This window comes from Apteryx mantelli, chromosome 10, assembly GCF_036417845.1.
Source record: "Apteryx mantelli isolate bAptMan1 chromosome 10, bAptMan1.hap1, whole genome shotgun sequence".
Classification (NCBI taxonomy): Eukaryota; Metazoa; Chordata; class Aves; order Apterygiformes; family Apterygidae; genus Apteryx; species Apteryx mantelli.
Window position 1 is genome coordinate 14,453,433 of NC_089987.1, and position 14,770 is coordinate 14,468,202.

The following is a 14,770-nucleotide window of genomic DNA, read 5'->3' on the forward strand; positions in this document are numbered from 1 at the left end:
TAATCCGTCCCTGGGAAACAACAGCATTTTTTTTTAACGTTAGGCAGCGACCTTTCCCGCACCGCGCCGGTGTTAGGGAACAGCGCTGCTCCCGGCCGCGGCCCCCAGCTCCGGCTCCCCCGCGGCGCGGCGCGGCCGGGCGCAGCCGCCGCCCCGCCGAGGCCGCCCGGGGCCGCCGCGCGCCGCCCTCCGGCAGCGGCGACCCTCAGAACACGGCGGCGCTTCGGCGCTGCCCTTCGTGAGGGCCCTGCCTGAGCACGCGCGCACCGCACGGGCCCCGGAGACGCTGTGGGAAACAGGGCTGAAGGGGAAAGGGGGCTAAAAGAGCCGGGAGAGCGTTTGCGCCCCACGCAGCCTCCCGCCGAGGCAAATAGATGCCCCGGGGTCGGTGTGTGCTTAGCTCCGCCGCGCGGCGGCCGCGCCCGGGTGAGCCCGCCAGCCGCCCCGGGGCGCGGAGGTGACGGGGCGGAGCGGAGGCGGGCGGGGGCAGCTGGTGCTCGGCCCTCCCCTCCCCTCCCCTCCCCTGCCGCGGGTCGCCCCGGCGGGCCGCGCTCCTCCTCCCCCGCCGCCGGCCGCGCCGCCGCCGCTTCCTGCCGAGACAGGCGGCCCGGCGCGGCTGGGCGCTGCTCGGCGCTGCTCGTGCCCGCCGGGCGCCGCGGGCTGAGGTGGGGGCGCGGGCGGCGGCGGGGAGGGGGGAGGCCCGCGCCGGGAGCGGGGAGCCGCGGCGGCGGCGGGGAGGGGGGAGGCCCGCGCCGGCTCCGCTCGCCAGAATAAAATACGGATAGTCTCACTGCGCCCTGTCCTCCCCCCCCCCCCCGTGTCAGCAGCGATTTGCGCCCGTGGCGGTTGGAGGTGAAGAAAATTCCAGAAAATTCCCATTCCGGCGGCGGCGCCTGGGCGTGAGTACCGGGGGCCGTTGGGCCGCGGGGCTCGCAGCCGAAGAGGGGGCGATGCGATGGGGAGAGGGGCGGCGCGGGCCGGGTCGGGCCGGGCCGGGGGTGTGCGCGGCGGCTCCCGGGGCCCGGGCCGGCCCCGGCTCTGCGGCCTGGCGCCGGCGGTCGCCACCGCCGCCCTGCTCGACCCCCCCGCCCCGCCGCAGCGAGCGGCGCTGCAGCCAGCACAGCCCTGAAAAAAAAACCCTAAAGATTTTTAAGTCTTGTTTTTTTTTTTTCCCCCCAAGTTACGAGGCAGCTATATAATCGTTTCAGCAATAGTAAACCTGAAATAGGTGTAGTAGGCAAACTTAACGGAAAAAAATCAGAAGCGTAATTAAATATTGCTTGCTTGAAAGTCGTAAAGGTTTTAATAACTTATGAAACATTAAGAGCAGGTTGATTAATTTTAATGAGTTGAAGTTTGTCTTCATAGCTGAATCAGGGAAAGCATCTTCAGTTGTCAGGGTTGGTTCGGATTTTGAAGGCGCCAAGGTAGCGTGCTGTGCCTGGTGCCCCTGCGAGCTTTGGTATTTACATGTTTACCCAGTGTCCATTCTTTTTCACTTTCTAAACTGACAGTGTGATCATTTTGGTTTCAATGTCAGCTAGCTGATGCAAAAAGACTGTTTTTCTTTCTTTCTTGATTAGTGCCTTCAAAATGGAGAAGCTGACCAAGAAATGAAAATTTACCGCTCTTGCTCTGTAAATTGAAAGAGAAGTTGAGTGGATCTAATAATTTTTTTAAGCTTTGAAGGACTTGTGGCTAATCTTTCACTGATATTTAGTGACTTAGGAGTCCAGGTAAGTGGGATATTCAGGAGTGTCTAAACAGGGTAGGTGCCTGATTTCCTTTAATCTGAGTGGAAGGCAGGCATTTTTGTTACTTCCACTGAATATTTACCTGCATTTTTAGGCATCCAAGAGCCTTGTAAAATTAGTTCCTAGGTTGCTAGAAGTAGGTTGCTCACATAATGAGTAAATGTGTTGCCTCTTTTGTTAAATAAACCAGTTAAATGCTTTGATAAATGTGCAGAAGAAGAGGGTAAGCAACACCTTTAAGGTCACAGTTCTTACAAAAACCAACATTTTAATGCTTTGTGCATTTTAATTGAATTCAGATTGTCTAGCAAGTAAATGAGTTTCTTACCATCTTCTAACATAATTGAAACCTGAAAAAAATTGAGCTTCTGAATAAATGTATAGTCAGCAACATTATTATTGTAATAACTATTTGTAGATGTAGTGAGTCTTCATGGTTGGGAGAGAAGAGCACCAAGTACAAGGATAATGAGCTGTAATCAGCATGTTTTAATTCTCATAGCAACCAGTAAGAATGAACCTTGCCTTAGGAAAATAACTGAAAATTACAAATGCAGAACAGGGTAAAAACTGGTATATTTAAGGCAGGTTTTACTGGCTGTTGATGCTAACCATGATTTAAATCATGCCACCTGCTTTGCAGATTTTAAATACTAGACTGGGATCTAAAGGTAGGAACCTCAGAAAGTAATGATCTAGGAGCACAAATGCTACTCAAGCCAACAGTATGGACATGGACTGTTGATGAGAATGTCCTTCTTAGGTGTACCTTGATTCCCTTCCTGCTCCTCAGCTTTTGTTCAAATAATGGACTTCTGGCCTATTTAATCATCAGGTCACATCTTTGTGTGCGCTGGTTTGTAAAGATGTGTTCTGCAGTCTTGTCTCAGTTGCTGAGTACTTTGTGATTGTTTTTGTTCTGGCTGCTGATCTCATACTTACTCTAAGAAATGTCACAAAGGTTGCTGTACAGATAGAGCTGTAAACCTGTGTACAGGTAGAGACGGGAAGAAATTATCCTGGGTTATCTCCTGGATGTCCCTGCTTGTGTATGTAGTTGCTATTGTCATGGAGTTTCAGTTTGAAGACCTGCATGGATCGTGTGTATGCTTCCTAGCGGTTGCATGGAGGTTCTCACTCAAGTTCTTGTTTATCACTGTGCCCTGTCCACCAAGATGAAGTTAGCTCCTGATGGAGTGCTTAGACCTGTCTCTTTATTGCTCATTAAATTTGGAATTGGCTCTCATGAGCTACAGGTGATTTTTGTTCTATGCATTTGCATATTGTAGAGATGTTTGCTGAAGGGTATATTCAGTTAATATGAGATTGTAAGGAGCAGTGAGGAATGGTTCACCAGTGTGCCAGGAGGTGTACTGGTTAGAGTACCTGTAGTTTCGATGATGTTGGGGTTTGGGTTGTGTGTGTTTGTTTTGTTTGTTTTTGTTTGTTTGTTTAAGTGGAATAGTGAATCCAGGGGATGAAATGGCTTTTCTGTGCTAAAATCATCATGCCCTGAAGTGAGGGAAGCCTGTCTCTAGGGAAATGAGATGGGAATGCTAAATAAGAAAGACCTGAAATAAGGTTTACACCAGAGAAGCAACTGGGAGCCCTCTTTGGTTGTTTGCATTAATAGGGTTTTCAGTGAGTTGGGTATGATGTAGTCCTCCTGTTGTTTTAATTCTTTCTATGACACTTTACTTCTCAGGAAGTAGTAATCTTGTTCTTGAAAGACTATGCTATTTAATAAAACTCATTGGTTGTAGGTTCTGAACTGAGAAGCAAACACATGGCATTCTCTCTGGGTAGGTAGAGCAAGAGTTGCTCACTTTGCAAGCCTGGTCCCTGGAGGGAAAGAGAGAGCATCATGTGATTTATCCAGACAGAAGTACAGAGTCTAACATCTCAGATGGGTTTTGGGGGAGACCACAAAGTGAGGAGGAACACAGCCAAATCTGAATGACAACAGAAGAAGAAAAGGAAGGTCTGTTATACAATGAAGCTTGGTTTCTCAAGTTTATTTTCCGAAGCACTTCCAAAGTGCTGAGCATTCTCAGTGCCATATGAAGGCAACAGGAAGTGTTGGTCCTCAACAACTCTGAAAGCCAGGCCCAATTTTCTCCAATTTTATGTATGTCACTGACATTTGCACCCCTCTATTAGCGCAAATCCAGTATTTTACATTCCTTGTGTTTCTTCATGCCTGTGTGGAAACTTTAAAGACTGATCAGCACTTTCACTGCTAGATTCAAATTGCATTTTTTTGTTTTTTTGACATGTCAGTTACACAATCGAAGTTTACAAATATTTTTGGCTATCTTCTGATTCTGCCTCTGACACACATCAGAATAACAGCTGCTGTTAATCTGGAGTAAGATTCTGGCTCCTTCGTAGTTCACTAACATTTTCAGATATGCTCATCTTCCTATTCTCTTCCTCCAGTGATTCTGATCATTAGATTGATGTCAAATGTAACTTTATATTCTCTCCTTCATTCTTGCAGTTGGCTTCTTGCTGACCTTAACAGTCTATGTGGTGTTAGATTTGCAGCTGCAGAGGTTTATAAGCCTTTGTTTGATTGCCTCAGCCTAAAGCAAGCTGACTGCTGATTTTTTTGACTGCTTGTGAAACTCTACTGGAGTCTCTGTGCTGCAACTTGCTAATATATTGCTAATATATTGTTAAAATAAACTGCTTTCCTAGCCAGCAATGTATGGTTAAAAATTATGTCTCTATTGGAAATTGTCTGGTTGAGCACCTTGATCCTTCATCAGAAACTGAAATCATCAAAAAAATTAGTAGTGGTTTGACTTCTTAAAAGATTTCTGGAACTTTGGCCTACTCGACCGTATGCTTGTGCTAAATATAGGAATATGCAGGGTAAATGTTTTAATTGTGTGCTTGTTTTAATATATATTTTGTGTTTTAATGCATCAATCTTGTGCTCTATAGGTACACTTAAAAAAAAATTGCCCTATAAATATAGTTAACTATATTTTAATCCTACTTACAGAATGCAGCACTTGATGCATGACATGTATAAGTTAATTTGTCAAGAGATCATAGAAATACTTGTAAGAGTTGGAAGGAAATGAGTATGTCTCATAATATCTTTGAGAATTTTGGGTGTAATACATTTAGAATTAAGCATAAAGTTTACTACTTTGCCAAGAACCTTGTTTAGTCAAGCCCACCCCCCCCCCCCCCCAAAGTATTAGCTTTCCAAATGGCAATTCCCTTTGGAAAGGTTGTGAGGGGAGTAAAGAAATAAATTACTATGGAAAAATACTTAAAGCTTCTTGATTTCCAATATGTTTCTTCTTTAGCTTGAGACTAATCTGTGTTATGAATTTGTGTTTTTGCCACACTTTGTATGCCACCAGACAGCAGTGTGATTACTGTTTTTATTATGGCCTGTTCTTTCTGCAACCTTAAGCTAATTGCACTTTGAATCTAGCCATGGAAGAGTTTGTTTATTCAAAGAAATCCTGGAATAGTTGTTCACCTTTGTACTGCTTGAGGTGACACATCATTATGAGAAACTTTCATTCTTACTATTTACATGCCAGTGTGGTGAAAAGAATGATGCAGATTGATTTCTGTGGACAGCCAAGTACTACATACTGCAGAAACCTGATGCTTCTCGTTTGGGTTTCTTTGCTCATAAAACATCACTTTGTATATATTACAATTAAATTGCTTTAGGAAATTGTGGAAGTCAGTTTGATGGGAGTAAACAGCCTATGTTACTTTCAAACTCAGGTAAGCAAGAGGCTGAATTACAGTAGAAAAAAAAGTTGTAGACTGGATGCAGGAGAAAAAAGATGTATAATCTTGTGTTTCTTGTGGGTTGGTTCTCTGTACGCATGAGATTAATTCTCCTTGTCTATGAGGTAAACAGCCCCATTTTCAAATTGTATTGGAATATGTTGATACTTCTCTCTGGCAGAATGCAGTGTTTTCAACTTTTAATGGATTTTTTTGAGCCTTGTGAAGTCTTCTCTCATTAAGTCTTCTTAGACGAAGAGCCATGGGGTTATGATAGATGCTAATGGTTGTTGCAGGTCTATCCAGCTGGATAGTTAGAGAATCTCTATCACAATGTCATTTGACTGCTGATCAAATATTTTAAAATCAAAATAGCAAGTCTTTTCTTTATCCCTTCACAACACAAGGAATCATTGTAAGCAGACCTGTCTGATAGAAGGAGAACAGTATATATCATGTGCAAGTGGAATCAACTTGCCTTTCTTTTCCCTATCTTAGTTTTCAAAGCATACAGTGATATTGGAAAACTTGAGAGGAAATCAGCTGGACAAAAGAATTGCTAAGCAGCTTACTGGATGTAGGATAAATAGATCTTACATAACAGAAAATGTTACAAGACAGACAAAATTTGTCTGCGAGGAGAATTTCCTGAACCTAGCTTTGATAGCTCATCAAGACACCGACTTCTGTTAGGTATAAAGAAAACCAGGGTTGTATAGTTAGCTTTGATCCTCAAGGAGACCCTCAGCTAGTCCTTGCTCTGCTACTGGCACTCCAGCTCTCGTTGTCTCCAGCGTGAAGGGTTTGCAGCACTGAGAAGAACTTTGGGTGGGGAGTTCTTTGGATTTAACCCAAAGAGAAGAACCTAATTCGTTTCAGTACTTAGGCAGTTTGTGTAGTCTGAGATTGTGCTGCTTCATGATTGATGGGATCAAATGCTACAGAAAGGTGATGCAGGACAAGCGTGAATGAGCTTCCCTCTCATTGAGAGGAGGAACTGAATTCTACAGCAGTGGTGTAAATATTATTTCCAGGTCTTACATGATGAGGCATCCTTTAGTTACCTTTAGTTAAGTAACTAAAGACAAATATTTAATCGTTTCATTTTTGAATGTTACCAGGCTTGGCAGTGTGAGTTCTACAAGACGTATATTTTGAGGTGGGGTTTTTTTTGGTTGTTTGTTTTTTCTACTGCACTAAGAAGAGCAGATCAGCTGTTTGTTTATTACTTTGAGCTTGAAACTTCTCAAATGATCTCAAAAAGAAATATATAACTCTGGAAGCAGATTGTGTCACTTTGCTGTCACCAGCCAGCGTGAACCAGTATTCTGATACACTGCTGTAGCAGAAGCCTTAAAAAAAAATTGGAAGCAACTCTGGTAAAATTAAGAATTTGGAGGTTTTCATTAGATTGGCATGAAGATGAAGTAGTGAGAGGAATGCAGGTATTTGAAGAACTTCCTACGATGTGTCTGTGTAGCTACAAAGAGTATATGGTCACTTGCCCAGAGGACACGTTTTTGTTTAGTGTCAGTGATGTGTGGGTACTGCAGTGACACAGATGGTTTTGGAGTCCACCATTTTAGTGCTAAAGAAAGCTTTCACTTTCCAAGTACCTAATTTTTAATATGAAAAGTTGTGTGATACCACTTCACTTTGACTTTACACCCAGGAAATCTGTTCAAGAAAGATGAAGATAAGTTGACTTGGGCTGATTAAGTATTGGCACATACACTAAGGTAAAAAGTACTCTAGAGACTGGAAAGTCAAATGCTCAGCATTAGCTAGCACTAAGGTTACAATATGTTATGTACAACAAAGTATGTACAATGGTAATTCTGTGCCTTTTGTGTATATGTGATGAATTTGTTTATCATTTGCATACTTTTTCTGCAAGGCTTCTGCTCATTTGGTATGTGGAATGAAAGGTATTCACTTAATGAATAAGTATTCTTTTTCTGACTATTCAGTGACAAGTTCTCAGGCCTTATTTACTGGACGCTCCTCGAACTCTGCTATTTGGATAAAATTTATTAATTTCACTTCATGGGTTTTGCTCTATTTTATTTGGTGTGAAATCAGAGTATTTTGTAAATATTGAATTTGTTTTTGCAATATGAAGTGAAGATATTTTTAATATCTCTCTGTGTCGTTCTATTATTAAAATAGTTGTTAAAGTCAAAAGTATCCAGTTGCTTTGCCAAACTTGAAGCCAAAGAATGAATTTTTTTAAGTGCTTAGCATTATGTAACACTATATTCAAGCAGAGCTGCATTTGAACACAGTTGTTATTTTGAGGGGTCAGCATTTTTGCAAATGTGTGATTTGCAGAAGTGGTCAAAGATCATATGGCGAGCGCCTGGGAAAGTGACTGATTAGTAACCCCATTTCTGAAAAGTTTAGTTTAAGTGGCTGGCTTAACAACACACAAACATTAGGTGCAAAATGAGGGCTAGAATCTAATTTTTCAGGGCAGCATTTAATTTTTTTTTTTTTAGCAGAGAAGCTATACTGTCTCTTCATGTAGTCTCTTGCCTTGCTCACTAAACTTGCTGACACCTGCAACATTGAGGCATATGTTTTCTTTTATTATACCCCCTGACTTACCTGCTGTGACAAGGCAGACAACCCATAGAAAAGAATATATACTATGCAGGGATTCCAAAATCGTGCCCTATATTAGTATTTCTTAATTCTGAAATATTCACATGATTTTTATCACAGGTTTTGTTCTGTGTAAAAGCTTAGCTTTCTATTCCTGTAGCATTCAGGATTGTGACTTTCATCTTTGTATGCTCCGCTACCATGTGTGTCACCAGTGGCACCGATAGCAGTAATGGTTAGCCACCCTCTGTGTGGGTTTCTGTGGGAAGAAGTGCATTTAGGTTGTCGGTGACAGCAAGTGAGTTGTAAGAGGTTTGGTTGCAAGGAGGTCAGTCTGTGGCTCAGCTGTCAGCAAGTTCTCACATGCTAGCAGATTTCTAATTGCATGGAATGGGCTGAGAGAGGGAGAGAGACCCATGGGAGGCAGTGGGTCTGTTTTGGGCTCCTTTAGTGTAACTCAGGAGAAACCGGGAGCTACTTCTTCACAAGAGCCAAGGTCCTGCTGATCTGCAGCATGTTGCTGCTTTGAGCAGCAGCCTCTCCTGGCTCCTGCTGAGTTTCATGTGGACCATTTAACTTCCAGCTGGGAAAACTGAATACCCTGAAAGGTTGCTAGCTTATGCTCTCTTGAAAAGAGTTTCCAAGGAAGCATTCCTCCTGTATTGTCCTTTCCAATCTTTCCTATTGTCCCTTTCCTGCCTCTGCCTGATTGTACAAATGAGTTGTTCCCTTGTCTGGCTAAGTCCTGTCTCCCTGCACACATACACCTCTACGTTTCTGATTCCCTGTCTTTCTTGCCACCTCATTCACTTCCATTCCCAGTGGTCTGTTCCAGCTCCTTTTCGAATCTGTTTCCTTCCTCAGGACTCTTCCTGCTTGCTACCGTCAGTCCTGTGTTCAACCATCCCTGTCTCCTCTCTTCAGAAAACAGCCTGGAGGTGTTTAAACTTCTAACAAGATGGAGAAAAGAATAAGTGTGTGAAAATAAACAACTAATTTATTGGAAGAATTATGACAAGGAGAAAATACTTGTCAGATTGTCAATTATTATCCACTAGTTATGTTAGAATGAGGCCCTGCTTTGTCTTTTCCCTGGAGCCATATGCAATGCTGAATGAACATGGCAATTGCTTGAGGCAAAGACAATATACTGTAAAATTAGACAGAATCTTTCTTAAATCTTTCATTGCTGTTACTTGTCCTTGTTCAGACTTCTGAATTTGTCATAAATACAGATTTCTCTGGTCTGTCTCATGGTTTCATTTACTGCTTCACTAATCTTTAGCTATTTGCAAATGGGTTTATCTTTTGGTTTGCCCTGAAAGGAAAGAGAAAGTGATTTCTTTTCATGTATTGACTGTGCCTCTGCTTCTTTAGGGTTATGGACTCCTGAACTGTGTTTAAAAAAAAAAAAATGTTTAGCAGCAAGATTTAGTCCCTGTTGCAGTGATCAAAACATGACTTAAAACATCTTTTTCAGGATCTTAACAAGCCAAGATGCCCATCAGGATTGATGATGTGATGCAACTGTTCTGCCACCTCTCTCAGGAGAAGGGAATGAAAGCTGCTGTTAGACACTCGGGTCGAGGAGCGCTGCTGGCAGGTGCAACAGCCTTTATTGGGGGCTTGGTGGGGGGTCCCCCTGGCATCGCCGTAGGTAAGTGTGTTTTGTTTTAGGAATAAGAAGAGCGGTTAACACACTGACTGATGAAACTAGCAAGTCAGTGTGTAGTATGTATTAGTTGCAGGGCAGGCAGTGGTGAGGTTTCATGTCACTGAGCTATAACAAGATGCTAGTTTGTATTTCAGCTTTTTGTAAGAGTTTTTTTTTAACAAGACGATAAAAGTAAGGCATGTGCCGGTGTTTCTTTCTAGAGTGATGGTAACCTTCTGACTTCAACTGCTTTGTTGAAAACAGGAAACCGTACAGATAACTGAGGTTTAGATTTTGGTTCCTCTGGAACCCTTTGAACAAACTGTTAAAAAATCATTTGCTTTTGGCAGGTAGAGTGCTGGTTTCCATCTGCTGAGATGCACCAGTGTTAGAGGTGTGGCACAAAACAGAGAGCAAACTTAGAGGCTCTGAGCTTGTCAGTGTAGGCTCTGCTCCAGCACTGTAGCAGGGGTGTGAAGAGGAGGGTGGAGGAGCCGGTGGTGAAGGAGTATGAGAGACAATGGGAGCAGTCAGGGAGGATGAAGAGCAGCTGAGCTCAGGTGCAAAAAAGTTGGTCCCCAATGGTACAGAGAAAAGGAAATTGGAGTGTAAAGGGAGGGTAAGTATTCTCAGTCAAACCTGAGCAAGGGGATAGGATCATCTTCCTAATGATCTCATTTAAAAATAATGTTTGTTTCTTTATTTTAAAACTACCTGCTGTCCACTTCTGGGTAAACTTCTGGGTCTTTTTCTCCAGAATATTTTATTTCCTGTCACTTTGCTTTTTTCATGTATTTAAAAATTACAAAAAGTCTGAGACTAAGAGGAGGGAGTTGTCTCTCCTCTGTATCTCTTGAACTAAACAGTGTTGTCTGGTTTGAAAACCATCTTGTCATTGAGATCATGTGGCCATCAGTACTTGAATGCTGGAGTCGTGCATGTAACTTTTACTCTTGTAAGCAGTTCTGTAAATCTGTGAGGAGCTGTAACAGAAAACACAAAATAAAGCTGGATGATTACTCTTGTTACACATACGGCGCTTAATTAATAGCAGAAAATAATTGTTTGGAGAAATGTACAGCTGAAGTCAGTAAGAAAGCTCAAAGTAAGCTTTTCTAAGAAATTCATAAGCTCTGAATTATGAGTACAATTAAGAATGTAGTTGGTGACCTTCTTGAGTGAGATGGTCAGAAGCACTGAAGTTACTCTTGTATGTATTTTATCATTTGTTTCAGTGTTTGTTTAAGCTGTCTTAGTTTTCTGTATCTCCAAGTCAAGTTCAGTGTTCTTCAACCATTGATAATAGACGCTGGAACAACTATACCTGTTATTGGAATAAAAAAAAAAAAAGCTGTGTTGCAGCTACACTGTAACTAAATCAGAAGATCCTCATTTAACTTTCAAAATTGTAGAGGTAAATGTCCGTGGGACTGTAGGGGGTTTTAGCACAGTTACAGGGACATTTGTAATGAAATGTACTTTGACTTACACAAACAGCCTAGGTAGGTCTGTGACTGCATAGCAAGGATTGTGTTTATTGCTGCCTTCCACAAAGAGTTAGAGGATAAGTTACCTTCCATCTGCAGCAGCCACCTGAAAAATTTGCAGCATATTTCTAGTGACTTTTGCATTAAGTGCCCCTAAATCAAATCTTTTCATAAAGGTTCCTTGCAGATGAATTCAACCATCATAGGCTTTCAAGTATTTCACTGATATCACAGGAAGAATTGCCAACTCATTAAAATGTGCAAATTAAGGAATTTTTGTCTAAAGAAAAGTTGCATCCTAGTGAGTGTATACATCACTTTTTAGTACTGTCTGAGGATGGGAATTTTGGAAGCAGAGAATAAGTTCTGACACTTCTTGATTGTGAAGGTGCTCCTCCCATCACAACATCTGTGTCTCTGGGCTGTGCTGGAAATCATATGACCTTCCTCTGTAAAAGCACTGCTTGGCAAGTTAGCCTGGTAACTCTTTGAAGGAGAAAACCCATATAGGACTGTAACACTGATTTTTCAGCAGTAGCAGTCAATCACCACATGAGCTATACAGGATTCCTCTGCTGTTGTCCTGATGACCTAGAACCACTCTACTTATGAGAGTTTTTCTTGGCCAATAAGAGGGTATTGATTTGCTGGATGAAAGATTGAATATGTTTAAATACCCCCACAAAATTGATGTTTGTTCCTGCTTAGTCTCTGTGAGCACCTTCTGAGGTGTTGACTTTGCAGGCATGGGAGGCTGCAATGTCCCATTTTACAGAAATAGAAAGCTTGGATCATTCTGGGAGTCTGTAGTAAGAGATTACATGTTGATGGACACTGATAAGGCAGCTATTGGTTACGTATTTTTCTTTGGGTAGGGTTTTGTTTAGTAATACAGCTTATCCTAAAGAGACAATGCCCTAAGGAATGCTATCTTGTTTCTGAGTTAGGGCTTCAAGCTATTAGTTCAGATTTTGTAATGAGTTTCTTTGATTGTTGTTGATGTAAAAGCTTTGAAAGTCCTTGGTGCTTTGAAGACCTTGTATAAACCTAGGTAAAAGTAGATGTGCCTTGTCCCCACAACTCTGCATTGATTTCTAATAAAGGTGGAAACATTACTGCTGCAGCCTCTGGATAGAATTTCAAGTTGTAACATTAAGTGATCAGAGAGTAACATCTGTCTTTATTTTCTAGGGGGAGCATTTGGTGGATTGCTTGGTGCCTGGATGACTACTGGACAGTTCAGGCCGGTCCCTCAGATTTTACTGGAATTGCCTCCTGCTGAGCAACAGAAACTCTATGATGAAGCCCTTGTTATTCTCAGGAGCTTAGACTGGACTGATATTGCTCAGCTGACTGCTCTTGTAATGGGAAATGCTGGTCTCCAGCAAAAGTTGACAGGAGTGCTGATAAATTACCTCTCAAAAGAGCTAAGAGCAGAGATACAGTATGGAGAATAAACCTTTCTAGAGCAGCCTTTTTACATTGTAATGAATTTTACTCTGACAGTTGTGATTCTTCAACATAGCAATTACTAGTTATCACTACTAATGATAAATCTAGGCAGATCTAAGTGTGTGTTTTGTTTTCTTTTTGTAAAGATAGGATTAGATTATTGCATTATCCTGGTGTTGACTTGCTTTATAATTTTGAATTAATGTGCACTGTAAGATGGAATTGAATTCAAAATCAGTGAAAGGAATTATGCTTCTGTTAGGTTGATATAGCACTGGGTAAAATTTTCGAAGTCACTGTATTTTAGATAGGAGATTTAATCTTGTTTTTCAGAAGTGCTTTAAATTCCTTCTGTAAATGGCGCAAAGGTGCCAAAGTAGCTTGGATACTTTGAAGAATTTTACCTACTGTCCATTTCAGTCTGGCAAAGGAAAGTTGTAAGAAGGAAGGGACTTATACTGTGAACTCAAAAATCTCAAGCCTTTCTTTATTCTTTGTTTAATTTTTATTGTAATTCTTGAGTTATTTATTTCTTTACGTAAGATGTGAAGTAAATGCCCAACTGAGACTTAAAGCAACAGGTAAACAAACCATGCACAATTAGTTGTTCCAGATATCCTGGAATGGCAAGGCATGGCATTTTAAAAAAAAAAAAGTGTGAATCTACCATTTTTATACTATCCCTAGAATAGAATTGTCATTTCAACATTATCTTGACTGAATCTGAACAGAATATGCTAGCTGGTTTTCTGTTTTCATTAAAATATTCTCAAAAAGTTATATTACAATCAACAATTTAAAGGGATTTTCTTTAAAACAGATTTTCTTGAGAAAATAATGTTCTGTTGAATTCCTAAGAAGCATCATAGTGGCATATGTTTTGCTTTAAAGTAAGTGAAATCTTTAGGTACTGGGTGCTGAAATTAGACCAAGAAGGCAGCCTTCTACTGGTCAGCCAGCAGTTAGGAATGATAGTAGGGATGACATCCCAGCCACAGTTAATGTACACTCCAAGTGAAATGTTGCTTAATATCCTAACCAGTTGTTCACTGTTTGTTTCAAGGCACTTGTAAAACAAGTTCATGAACAGAAACTGTACAGATGTGCCTTCTTTTATATATAAAAACACGAATGAAACTGTTCTGACAATTTCTCTTTCGTTTTTCCCCTAAAAATAAAGATTTCTGTGTGTGTGTGTGGTCAGATTTCTAGAAGTTGAGCTTTAAATGGGGAAGTTTTAAATTTAAAAGTTGCCATTGTACACATTTGATTAATTTAGTTTGCAACTATAATTTGTCATTAATAAATCCAGTTTACCTTCCTGTCTGGAGTAGAAGGCAATGATTGTTTTTTCTCATCATTAGAAAACCTTTTCAGTGAAATGAAAGACAGAAGTGAATGGTAAGTGGACAGTCCTTATCCTGTTACAGTTTTATAATACTAAACCTGAAGTCAGTGTTTATATAGTTTCACTGATATTACACACAGAGCAGTTGGCTTCTTAAGGCCTTACATACTCTGTATCTCCATTTTAAAACACTATTTTTGTGAAGGCAGTTGTTTCCAATTTTCTGGTTATTTCACAAATCAAATGCACTCTTGCCAAAATAACACACTGCTAACAGCAGCGGGTGATTGAATCGTACAGTAGGGTAGCGCCTGCCATCTTATGATCAGCTGTTGAACCCCAGGCATGAAAGAACTTGACATCTGATTGTAAAGTAGGCCATAGGAAAGATGTAGGTTTCAATTAATTTATAGTAGTACCCAATATTTAAACAGATCTCTTCATTAGCAGATTTCAAAGTGATTTTGGACATCAGTATTGTGACTCCCATTTTACAGGTACTCATACATTGGGGTCTAGATGGAGGTAGTGGTTTGATTTGTATCACTGAAATCAGTGTCATAGCCATGAGTGGAGCACAGGTTCTGTGAATCCCAGTCCTCTCTCTCCCTTCTTACCCTATTTCTTTCAAATATATATATTTTTTTATTATACACTTTGATAATGTTAAACTGTTCTTAATGTCAATCTTTCAGCCTGCATTGTA

General features: G+C 41.2%; 1 protein-coding gene across 8 annotated transcripts; it reads left to right on the forward strand.

The window, feature by feature from the left end:
- The first annotated feature begins 208 nt into the window (after nucleotides 1-208).
- On the forward strand, nucleotides 209-13,858 carry C10H19orf12 (chromosome 10 C19orf12 homolog). Of its 8 annotated transcripts, none has more exons than XM_067302532.1 (5): nucleotides 209-426; nucleotides 828-899; nucleotides 1,584-1,736; nucleotides 9,604-9,780; nucleotides 12,456-13,858. In XM_067302532.1, the coding sequence occupies exons 4-5, from the start codon at nucleotides 9,621-9,623 to the stop codon at nucleotides 12,719-12,721; spliced, it is 426 nt and encodes a 141-aa protein (XP_067158633.1). In that variant the 5' UTR covers nucleotides 209-426; nucleotides 828-899; nucleotides 1,584-1,736; nucleotides 9,604-9,620; the 3' UTR covers nucleotides 12,722-13,858. The 8 variants fall into 8 exon arrangements, with proteins under 8 accessions (XP_067158633.1, XP_067158629.1, XP_067158630.1 ...); XM_067302529.1 differs by lacking the exon at nucleotides 209-426 and adding an exon at nucleotides 543-665; XM_067302528.1 differs by lacking the exon at nucleotides 1,584-1,736 and having other exon boundaries at nucleotides 210-426.
- Nucleotides 13,859-14,770: the final 912 nt, after the last annotated feature.